Genomic DNA, 12,419 nt, shown 5'->3' with positions numbered 1-12,419 from the left:
GCTGAATGCTTGCTCCCTGTACTAAATATTTATTAAGCACATTTGATTTGGTAAGCAGCTATTTTAGTCACTGGTTTTACTTTGATGAACAAAGCAGATGGTTTCTGTACACAAAGATTAACATCTAGTGTTGAATGATGAAATAGCAAAAATATATAATTAAAGATTTTGGTAAATTTCAATAAGTAAAGATATGGAGCAAGAAATAAAGGAGTGAGCCTGGCTCAATGGCTCAGTGGCAAAATCCTCACTTGCAAGTGCCAGGATCCCGTGCGGGTGTCAGTTCATGTCTTGGCTGCTCCACTTCCCATCCAACTCCTGCTTATGGCTGGGAAAGCAATGGAGGATGATCCAATGCCTTGGGAGCCTGCATCCGCATGGGAAACCCAGAAGAAGCTCTTGGCGTCAGATCAGTTCAGCTCTGGCCATTGAGGCCACTTGGGGAGTGAACAAAAAGATGGATGCTCTTTCTGACTCTCCTTTTCTGTGGATCTGCCTTTCCAATAAAAACAAATAAATCTTAAAAATAAAGGAGCTAAACAAGCTGTGTGTTAGTCAGAAATGACTGGTTGCTGGGAATGACTTTTAAGTAGACGTTCTAAATAGGAAGCAACACCTTGAGGCCAGTGCTGTAGTGTTTTGGGCTGATTCTCCACTTGAGACATTGGCATCCTAATTGGCACTAGTTTGTGTTCTGACTGCTCTATTTCTGATTTCAGCTCCCTGTTTATGGTCTGAGCAAGGAGCAGAGAATGGCTCAGGTCCTTATTCTCCTGAATGCATGTGGGAGACCCGGGAGAAGCTCCTGATTCTTGGCTTCTGATTGGCTTAATTCTAGCTGTTGAGGCCATTAGGTACCACTGTATGGTCCCCAGATGAACCAGTGGACTAGTGGATGGAAGAATGCTTTCTGTCTTCCTTTCTTTCTGCACTTTACCTTTCAGATAAAAATAAACTAAGTTTTTTAAATGAAAAAGAAGCAGCTCATATCCAGGGCACAGAGGGAGAGCATTCTAAGCAGTTGGAATTGTCATGAATTTGAAAAAAGGCATAGAGAAAAGAGGCAGCCAGTGTGTGTCAGGTCACTTGCCCACACACAGGCTGGCTGTGACTGAGAGCATAGTCTGAATGATAGATTGCAAAACAACACTCGCTTCCTGCAGAGAAGATGTACTTTCACTTACCATGTTGCTTTCACTTCCATTTCTTTTTGGCTGAGTTTTGTCATGCTTACCTCTCCCTCTGTATTATTACAGTAATGCAATATTCGTTTTTTTAAAAGTTGAGTTTGAAATAGGTGAAAATATTCATCTGGGAGTTGAGAAGTTAAAGTGGTAGAAAAATATCTTAAGAGTATGTATTTTACTGTATCACAGTCTGAGTGGGAATGTATATGGAGTCAGATGGTGGTGTACTTGCTCTGTAATCCTTACAGATACTAAGCTATTTAACATCTTCTCCTCTCCCTATTTTCTTGTGGTTGTCACTGTTTAGTGCCTGGATGATGTCTCTCCTTTTGCAAATTATCCAGGTTGTGATGGGATTTTGAGAAAGCTTCATAAATCCAATTGATTGTGATTAAACAATTTCAAGTAAGATATGTTAAAGTAGTTTCAGTTGGACCCTTGGCAGGATTTGAAATGTTGAATTTAATTCTGAGGGTTTTTTTTAAATTTATTTTTTTCTTGATATTTTTATTTTGATTTTTTAAATTATGTGGTACAATTTCGTATAGACTGGAATTCCACCCCCTCAAGCCCCCACCCTCTGACAGATTTTCCCCATCTTGCTACAATGGTATAGACCTGCGTAAGGAATCATAATTCCATCAGTCTCTTATTGAAGTATATCCTGACATTGTTGGTACAGACAATATCAGACACTCCAGCATCCCATTGTGTACACATTTCCAACAGTTTCATTGGGATCAATCTTTTGTCTGGAGGCAGGGATGCATGTTGCATTATACTCCCACATCTGGATATGGTAGAGCCCAGTACTGCATCACTATACGTTTCCATAAATGAGAAGCCATGAAGCAAGGTCAACAACTGGTATGAGTTAGAACAACAGCCACTACCACAACAACAAATTATAGCACCATGAAAAAATGTGCCACTGAGTATCCAACACATGGGCAACAAAAAGGAAACACAAAAATCATTTGGAAAAAATGATGCCACTGTGTAATCTGTAAGGCAGCAATTTTTTTAAAGACTTATTTGTTTCAATTGGAAAGTCAAATTTATAGAAAGGAGGGACAGAGAGAAAGATCTTCTGTCCAGTGGTTCGCTTCTCAAGTGGCCACAGTGGCTTGACCTCAGCCGATCCTAAGCCAAAGCTAGGAGCCAGGAACTTCTTCCAGGTCTCCCACATGGGTGCAGGATCCCAAGGCTTTGGACTGTCCTCCACTGCTTTCCCAGTACACAAACAGGGAGCTACAGGGGAAGAGGAGCAGCTGGGACATGAACTGGTGCCTATATGGGATTCCAATACATGCAGGGCAAATATTTAGCCACTAAGATCTTGCACTACTAGGCCCTAATTCTGAATTTTTAGAAGATTTCCTGCCTCTGTTCAACCTTCTTTGAAGAGCATCTGATAATATCAGTGCTGGTTGTTTGAGGTTTTTTTTTTTTCTCCCTGCCTGGGTGCTTAATCTGCTCAGCATATTCTTTCTTGGTGCTGTATTTGTTTTTCTGCTAGTTACCAATCAAATGATATGGTAGAGAAGGGAACATTCTAGGAGTTTGTGAATGTAAGGGCTGGTTGAAGATAGAAAGAGAGGAAACAAAACAGTCATATACATTTGGAGACTCTGTCAAGTCATTTATTTCCCTATGAGTAAAAGTAGAGGGGGCTTTGAGAAAGAAGAGCTTTATGATCTAACTTGGATTGGATTAAGATTGTGCTGCTAATCCCTTAGCTGACCACCATTCAAAATACAGGTAGGGTGAAGGCACAAAGAAAATCCAGGTTTGCAGTTAACCAGTTTCGCTCAGGGTTGTGTGGACAGATGTATATTTGTCCATGTGTAAATGTAACAAAGATAAATAAGAAATGAATGCTAAGTGCTAAATTTATTCAGTGTATAATTAGTGTTCTACTTAATATTTTCTTACCTTTAAACTTAAAAAACAAAGACTTATTTATGTGAGTGGCAGAGTTATGGAAAGGGTGTAGGGAGATGGAGAAATAGAAAGACATCTTGCATCCACTAGTTCACCCCCAAGCTGACTGTAAGGGACAGGGCTGGGCCAGGCTGAAGCCAAATCCAGCAGCCTGGATTTCCAGGGAGCCAGGCTCTTGTGCCAACTTTGGCTGCTTTGCTAGGCACATTATCAGGGAGCTGGATCAGGAGTGGAGTAGCTGGGACTTGAATTAACTCTCAGGTGGCATTGGTAGTGTTCCCATGGTTGACAGCTTAACTCACTGTGCCACATTAGCCCTGCCTTTCAACTTTGAATGTTGAGAATTTGAAGAACTCTTTGGACTACCAAAAGAAGTGAAAAAACAGATCTGTAAAGCTGTTGGAAGAGAACACAGTGCAGGCAGGAAATGAGAAGTTAAAAAGATGAGGAAAGATGAAAGACCAATATGGAAGAAGGGCAGGCAGGCAGTTACATTTATTGATATTCCTGTCCTTACATGTTGTTATTGCTTTGTAACTACTACTTCAGAGTTTACCTGTGAAAATGGTGTTTGCACTGGTGAGCTGTGAAAGTTTTCTCCCTTTTTCAAGATTTGGTTTAATTTTATCTTCAGCAGAATAACTTTGCTAATGATTCATGTGGGAGACTTGGTGTATCTCCCTTGAGTAACAGCTGTGTTATGTTGGCGGAAGAGGCTGTGAGACAAGCTCGCTGCTTTTCCACTTTTCCAGAAGTTCTTTTTTTTTTTTTCTTTCTTGAAATCTTCTGAAAGTCACAGGAAATTATACCAATTCTTGAAATGTGTTAGGGACGTGCAAAAAAGAGGGTAAACATGGTTGATGTTTACCTATTGGTCTAGAAATGGTATTTTTAAGTTAAACAGGAAGTGTTTTCCGCTATATTATCTGTGTTAAGGGCTAAACATTTTTAGATAGCATCTGTTTGAAGTGGGAGCCATATAGAAAATAGGATATTCAAACTGCAGGATTTTCCGATCTCTGGGAAGGAAAAGAAAATAAAAAACAACCCCAAGCAGAAGTGGTTCTGCATGCTTCCAAATACAGTCTGAGTGATAGTGTCTTTGAGCCTATGCGTGAAACTCATCGTGATATTACTACGCCTTCAGTTTTCATATTGTAACCATTTTAAATTGCAATTGCCTTTTATGTTATTCTTTCAAAAATGTTAATGTTAGATTGAATTTTGATTGATCAGAAATGATTGTCTAGATTTGAAGGCTTTTCTGCTCATTTAATTAAAATTAAATAACTGCCTACATAATCCAATTGACAAAGCCTTGTAATTTTATCCTAACATTATTCATGGCCCAAAGGAAAATTTTTTTTTTTAAAATTAAATGTATAAGCTTAATGAGAAAGGGATGTCTATGTAAATATATTACTTTCATTAATGGAAATGGATTCATTGTGCAGTGTACGTAACAGTTTGTCTTACCTTATCCTTGGTATGCCTACATGGTTGACAGTTTTGGTTTTTAAACTACAATTGTCAGTTGACTAGATAGTGTCATTATGCGTATCTTTTTTTCCTGTCTACCATTGCAAAAACTGTTTTAACATAAGCCATTGTTGTTTGTGTTATTTAATCAAATAGGAATGCTTTCAACATGACTATATTACAAATGCATTTGAAATCCCAGTCTGTGGTACTTAAGTGTAAAATAATTTCATCATGTTTTACAGAAAACGCATGTTTCAGAAGAGATGGGTGAAATTTGATGGCCTTAGCATTTCTTACTACAACAATGAAAGGGTAAGTGCATTTTACAGTGTTCAAAGATTGCTTTCTGCAAGCCAAATGTACTTCAGTACTGAACCAGCAGTTTGATTTTTCAAGAACAGGAGTTGGATTATCAACATGAAAAGAATTCGAATGTAATAAAATGCTCTTTCATAATTTAAGTTTTTCCTGAGGCATAAAATTGAGATTTTTTTTTTTAGCTCACAGGGTTACAATTATTTGTAGAGGATCTCCTGTAAACTCTAGCAACTGTTGTGAACAAGATAGGGATGAATAAGAAATTGCCATCCTCATAAACAGTGGCGAGGAGGGTTTACAAACGATTCTGTAAGGGGAAAAGTGCACAGTGAGGAGATAGCGTTTGTATTCCAGGAGTGGGTGGGGCTTGCTTGAGATCTCATATGTTCTGGGACTTGAAGAAAAGGGGAAGCAGGGACAAAGTGGTTATTATCAAGGAGGACAGTGAGGGTCCCAGAGGGGAAGTGCAGCCCGTGTAAAAGAGCACTTTGGTTTATAGGAAGTTAATTAGAAGATATTCCCTGAGACAGATATTGAAGAGCAACACATTAAGCCTGCACCAGGGAAGGCAGCGACTGGCAGCCCACATGCTGCCATCCATGCTCTCCAAAGGGTGGCCCAAATGGAGTCCCTGTCTGCTGGCTTCAGCCCAGCCCAATCTTGGTTGTTGTAGGCATTCAGCGAGTGAACCAGAGATGGAAGATCAAGCTTTCCTTCTTTCTTTCCTCTCACTCTGTCTTTAAGATAAACATAAGCTGTTTATTTTGATGTGAAACACTTTGAAATGCGTATACATGAAGACTTCATGAAATTCATGAAAAATAAAAGCTCTTCACAGATTTCAAAATTTTTGTGGCTAATTATTTTTTCATTTCATTTTTCTCAAAGAACTTTTGAAACCCTCATTGCAAATTTGACTGCACAAATTTTTTTTTTCTAATTGTAGACTAGATGAGAAAGAGACTCATAAGAGACTAAGTAGGCTGTTTTTGGAGTTAGAGCTCATTGAAAATATTGACTGTTGGGGGCTCTGTGCTAGTGTTGCAGCTTATTCCTATATGTGTGGCACCAACATCCTATATGGGTGCTGATTTGTGTCCCAGTGGATATTTCCAATCCAGCTCTCTGCTTATGACATGGGGAACCAGCAGACCATAGCACAAGTCCTTGGGCCCTGCCACCCTCAATGTGAGAGTCCTGGAAGAAGTTCCTGACTCATGGCTTTAGAGCAGCTCAGCTCCTTCTGCTGTGATCTTCATTGGATGGAAGACTTCTCTCTGTATCTCCTTTTCTGTCTTTAAAGTCTGCCTTTCAAATGAAAATAAATGTATCTATGCATTGTGTGTTTCAGAAAGTTCATGGAAAATGGAATTAAATATTTCAGTGGCAGATATTTTAAAATTAAAAGCCAGGTGTAGTTCTTTGGATTGCAGTGTATTTCATATATTTTAAAGAGAACACTTTTCTTTGTATCAAAAAGCTTATTCTTTTAGTAAAGCTTTTTTTGTGTGTGTGTGAATTTTTGAAGTCCGTATTGTGTATTCTTTGGCAAATGGCATCTTAATGGAATGAGGTAGTCCTCAGCGTGTCTGAGTTGGTGTGAGAATGTCTTCATTCTCCAGAGATGTAGTCTGGAATATTTAAGGATGTGGTGCCACATGCAAATGGTTTTCAAATATTCCTGCTTGCTGTGTTGATCTCTGCAGATACACAAACTTGAACGCCTGCAGAGTTAGATAAAGCAAATTCTGAAGATGGAATTCGTTTACTGTAGATTGAAGTTTTGGGTTGTTCATTGTGCTACTTTCAACTTGTCTGTTTTTGAACATCTCCCTAATTAAGTGTTGGAACTAAGAAATATTCCTTCTGTTTAGTTCAGTTAAATCAGGTGATTTTTTTCCCAATGATTTTTGTTGTTGTTGTTGTTGTTTTACCATACTCATTTTAAGACTTAGCCAGTTGTTTTACTTCATAACTTATGGTCTACCCTTAGTCTTCATTATGTAGAGATTGTCAGGGCCTAATAATGGTGACATTTGTGACCCGAATAGAGATTGAGACTTCCTTTCATAGATTACCGCTTCAGTATTGCAGGTTAGCAAAGTGTGTGCTTTCAGATGGGAAGTAGTGTATCCTGCAGCCAAGCACACTCTGCCTGCTGGGCTGCCGAGAGCTTTGAAGGTCCAGATAAAGCATCAGATCCACCTTCATTGGAGGTTTCTAAGGTGCTGAGATGCATCTTTTTTAAAAGCTGCCCTTGCCTTGTAGCTAATGGGTCTGGTTTGCCAGTGTGTTTCAATGTGGAGACAGCATGTGTTGGCTTTGGCTGAGTCCAGTGTAAGTGATGGAATCTGACAACTGGTTGTTTTCAGTCCCTGTGCTTTTTAAGTGAAGGTAGGAAACAGACCATTCAGGAGTGAAAGTGGTTTCTGTACCACGAGTGCATCTCTGTTGGTAGTGGCATCCTTATTAGTGGAGAGATAATTTCTGGTAATTCAGTGTTGCCCTCCTAGGCAACATGCAGAGAGCTGAATCAGAAGTGGAGGAGCCAGGACATGAGCTATGCCTAAGTGGGGTGCCGGTGCCACAGGGTGGTGGGTTAGCCTATTGAGCCAAATATTGCAGGCCCCAAATAATTTTTTTTTTTCTGAAGACTGAATTTGGAAACAAATGGCTGAAGGAAGAAACTATAAATGAGTTTCAATATTCTAAATTTTCTACCATTTTATCTCAGCTACCATAGACAATCTCGACCTTTAACAGAGAGGCTCTGACCTTGTCCTAAAAACGCTCTGACTTTCCTTTCTCCTGTTGTATTCCCTGACAGTTGAGTGAGGTTCTCTTTGTCTTCTCGATTTCTAAAGGACTTAGTGGTTTAGTTTTGGCTCATGTTACCCTTTTATCCTTCATGCATTCATGGAGCTTCTTTTGTTATACCATTTATGTCATATATTTGTAATTTTTTTTTTTTTTGTAATTGTGTCTGGCTGTGTACAGGTTGGTTTGGCAGGGGACTGGAACAACTCTTTCCTCGTAATTTTCTCCTCCATGATCTTTCCTCTTACCCGCTTCTGACCATTTGTATCCATCAAGGTCCTGGGCAAATTTAGGATCTACCTCAATGAATGCTTACATTTTTCTCCAGTGTTATGCAATCTAAACAACTATATATAGGAAAGTTAGAAGCAAAAGAGGCTGAAAGTTGAGGAATCAGGAGAGTGTTACATAAGGCAGAAGCTTGATTTCCCAGGGTGCAGACCTATATACTGGCAGTGGAAGTAATAAAAAAAATTCCAAAATATTAAAAGTGTCCCATCAGGATTTGGTTTGATTGTGATTGATTGGGCATGGGATTCACTCATTCAGAAAATATTTGTGGTGAACCAGTTTTATGAAAATGCTAATGGAAACAGATAAATCATCCGTAGTCTGTTTGGGGGGGATAATATGGATCAAATAATCATGCAGACATAAATAAAGTTACTCCTTAAATTGCAATCAGTAATTGCTCTAAAGGAAATGTGCAGATTGCAGTGAGCTTAATGTGGAGTTGCTCAACTGTTCAGGAAGAGGGCCAAAGAGAAGACGCTGGTTCCTAATGCTTTGGTTGGGAGGGCATGTTGGTGGCGAAGTAAGAGGAGGCAGTAACAAGTGATGATGGGTGTGTGTGAAGAACTTTTTCTGCAGAGCAAGCAGTGCAAGCAGACATGTTGGCTTGGACAGATGTGTGGTCAGGGAACCTCAGGAAGGCCGCTGTAATTAGAGTTCAGAATCAGTGGTGGCAGGAAGTAGCCAGTAAGTGGACATTGCAGATGTGTGAGAGACTAAGTCATGGAAGGCAAACCATGAACACTTGGCAGGCCATTTGTCCTATTTTTTGTCTAGAAGAGAGAGATTTTAATGGCCTTGTGTAGAAGGAAATTTTTAGTTCCATGATTTGAGGTATTTAGTTGCTGATTTCATATACCAATGATACCTTGAAGTATGGGAGTGGCAATGAGAAAAATGGATAGAGAAGGAAGGAAGGAAAGTAGAGATTTTATTTGTTCTTGACAAAATTGGTAGTTGGAACTAATGAGAAAAGGATTTGGTAAAGAGGAGATAAGACAAGAATAATGTAAACCAGAAGAAAAAGTTTATTAAAGTTTTTGTTTCTTAACATCCTTTTCCATTTTTATAGGGTACTCAGTAATTCTTTTAAAATCATACTTAAAATATCACATTCACTTTTGGCTACATGAAAGGACATCTGAAAGCCTTTAGGCCTTCTGGATGTTTAAGATAGCATTGGTGGGAGAAATAAGATGGCAGAATAGAGTAAGAACATGTTTAAACAGATGGAGAATCATAGCCAGGGTAAAGTAGAGAGGTTGCAGTCCCAGCAAATAGGAGAGGACAGGCTGATGGCAGAGGGTCACCTGGAGACCTGTGAACACGGGCAAGCAGCAGAGACAGCAGAGTGATATTGCAGTGATCAGATACCTTAGTAATTGGGTGGTCAGTGGTTGGCAAGGAGTTGAAAACAGGCATAGAATTGCCTGTCTTGCTGATTTGCTTAATTCTATCATGAACAGAAGCAGAGTGGCAGAGCCCAAGCAGGGGTGCAACAACAGGGAGATTTCACATTTCAGACACTTACCCCTCCCTCTCAGCCCCCCGACCAGTTCCACATTGGGCACTGTTTTGTACACCCGAAGTAAAGGCTGCAGAGCGGCTGGAGGAACAATAGTGAGCTGCACAGGTGCTAAGCCAGGAGAAAATTTATTTCTGGCCCAATGCATTGCTCTAGTCTCACAGGGTAAATAATACTGAATTGGCATCCTACGAGTTCCACCCAAGATAGGTCTGGATGGCCTTCAGACTTAATGGCCAGCAGGCTCCAGCAAGACCAGCACCACTGAAAACCCAGTGATTTAGGAGAGCTGGCATTTCCCCAATCCCTGGCTCTGCTTGACCTGGGAGTGGGAGAAAGGGAGTTCAGGCAATAGTGCAGACATAGCACAGGGTCACAGGGAGGAGAAAGCAGTGAGTCAGGAGCTGGGACTATGGAGACTATGCTAGCAGCCTAGCACAAGAGCCCAGGACTAAAGCTTGCTAGGGAGAGTGGCATAAGTGACTGCAAATGAAGAACTGATACTGAACTCAATCAGTAAAATCTACATGTAGAAATAGGCAGTATAGCTTAGAAACCTGCCCCAAGGAGAGGACTCTGCTAACCAAGATAACAATGACCAGGAGGAAAAAAAAGAGTGGCACAATGACTATTATTGATGCTTTTCCCAAAAAGGAGCAAAAATTAACTGAGGAAGACATCAAGCAAGGAGAGATAAGGAAGTTAAAAACTTATTTCAAAGCTTTTTATCAATAATGAGGGGCACATACAGGTGTTGGAGCAATTTAAATAATATACACGAAACAGCAGTGGATCAAATAAAAGCTGATACATTAGAAATTAAGAAGGCCGGGCCCGGTGGCATGGCTTAATGGCTAAAGTCCTCGCCTTGAACACGCCGGGATCCCATATGTGCGCCAGTTCTAATCCCGGCAGCTCCATTTCGCTCCACTTCCCATCCAGCTCCCTGCTTGTGACCTGGGAAAGCAGTTGAGGACAGACCAAAGCTTTGGGACCCTGCACCCATGTGGGAGACCCAGAAGAAGTTCCTGGATCCTGGCTTGGGATCGGCATAGCATCGGCCGTTACGCTCACTTGGGGAGTGAATCATCGGACGGAAGATCTTCCTGTCTGTCTCTCCTCCTCTCTGTATATCTGACTTTCCAATAAATAAATAAATCTTTAAAAAAAACCAAACAAATCACTTAAAAAATAAAAAGAAATTATGAAGGCCCAGAAAAAGAAGTTGGGTTTAACAATGTATTCATTTGAAATATAGGATATATAATGAAATAAAGGAGAACTTCCCTAATTTTGAAGAAAGCATTGGTAAACAAAGTACAGGAGGGGCACAGAACTCCCAATAGTGTTGGCAAAAGTGATCTTTGCCATTACACATGATAATCAAGCTCTCTTTAGCTGAGTAAAAGGCAAAGATCCTTAAATATGCATTTGAAAAAAATCAACTAACATATACAAGAACCCCAGTTAGACTCACTGCTCATCTCTCAGTGGAAACTCTGCAGGCCAGAAGAGAATGAAGTGACATATTCCAGATTCTAAAAGGAAAAAAAAAAAAGATTATCAGCCCAGAATAACTTACCCAGTAAAGCTTTCCTTTGTTTTTGAAAATGAAAGACAATTTTTCCACAGTAAAGAAAAGCTCAAAAAATTTGCCTCTTTAATACCTGCCCTATAAATGATGCCTAAAGATGTTCTCTAGACAGAGAAAAGGAATAACAGCTACCAAAACCGATGAGAAATGTGGAAAATGCCCCATTAAATTGACAGAAGATGAAACAAACAACCCATTGCTAAAATGACAGGACCAAGTTACTACCTGTTGATATTAACCCTGGATGTAAGCGACTTAAACTCAGCAATCTAGTGTCATAGATTAGCATGCTGTCTGTTGCCTACAGGACACATATCACACCAACAAAGATTTGAGGAAACTTAAAGTGAAAGGATGAAAGAAGCTATTCCAGGTTAATGGGAAAAAAAAAAAAAGGTGCTGTAGCCATTCTTACATCAGATAATACAGACTTTGATGTGAAAGATATTAAAAGAGATGAAGAAGGACACCATGTAATGATTAAAGGATCCATTCAGCAAGAAGAGATCACCTTACTAGTTAATGAGGATGCTTTATCTTTCATCTCTAATTTTACTTGGTTTTTCTCTCCTGCTTTTCTTTGCCAGTCTGGCTAAAAGTTTGTTGTCTTCATCTTCTTAAAAATCATTCTTGTTGCAATGTGTAGTTTTTTAGTTTCAATTCTGTTTATTTTTGCTGTGATTTTTTAAAATCATTTTTTTCCTGTACATTTTTCCTTTAATAAGTCCTGGAGATGTATTATTAGATAATTTATTTGAAATATTTCAATTTTTTTTTGTAAGCAACTCTTGTTGGCCCTGTGCAATAGCCTAGTGCTTAAATCCTCCCTTTGAATGTGCCAGCATCTCCTATGGGTGATCATAACCCAGCTACCCCACTTCCCATCCAGCTGCTTGCTTGTGGCCTGGGAAAGCAGTGGAGGAGGATAGTGCAAAGTGTAGAGACACTGAACTAGTGTGGGAGACCTGGAAGAAGCTCCTGGTTTCAGATTGGCTCAGCTCTGGCCATTGCAGCCACTTGGGGAATGAACCAGTGGATGGAAACTCTTTCTCTATTTCCTTCTCTCTGTGTATCTGTCTTTAAGATACTTTTTTTTTTTTAATCACCTGTTGTTGTAAATGTCCCTTATAATGCTATTTTTTGCTTATGGGTTTTGATGTTTTTGTTTTTATTTTAATTTATTCAAATTTTTTCTTCTGTCATTAATTTCCATAGTATTTTTTTTTATCTTCAGCAGCACTTTGGTCAATCCATTCACTTG

At 39.6% G+C, this 12,419-nt stretch overlaps 1 protein-coding gene across 3 annotated transcripts in view; it reads left to right on the top strand.

Annotated features, from left to right (window-relative positions):
* The window catches only part of ARAP2 (ArfGAP with RhoGAP domain, ankyrin repeat and PH domain 2), a 172,145-nt gene that overhangs the window by 41,550 nt on the left and 118,176 nt on the right, over nucleotides 1-12,419 (top strand). For all 3 annotated transcript variants that reach the window (XM_040965926.1, XM_040965927.1, XM_040965924.1), the window contains exon 7: nucleotides 4,856-4,925. In XM_040965926.1, coding sequence (XP_040821860.1) covers nucleotides 4,856-4,925 — 70 coding nt within the window. The remainder of the gene's footprint in view (nucleotides 1-4,855; nucleotides 4,926-12,419) is intronic.

The sequence above is a fragment of the Ochotona curzoniae genome, unplaced genomic scaffold, assembly GCF_017591425.1.
Source record: "Ochotona curzoniae isolate NIBS_2020 unplaced genomic scaffold, NIBS_Ocur_1.0 scaffold_4505, whole genome shotgun sequence".
Taxonomy (NCBI): Eukaryota; Metazoa; Chordata; class Mammalia; order Lagomorpha; family Ochotonidae; genus Ochotona; species Ochotona curzoniae.
This window is presented reverse-complemented; position numbering and strand designations above follow the sequence as displayed.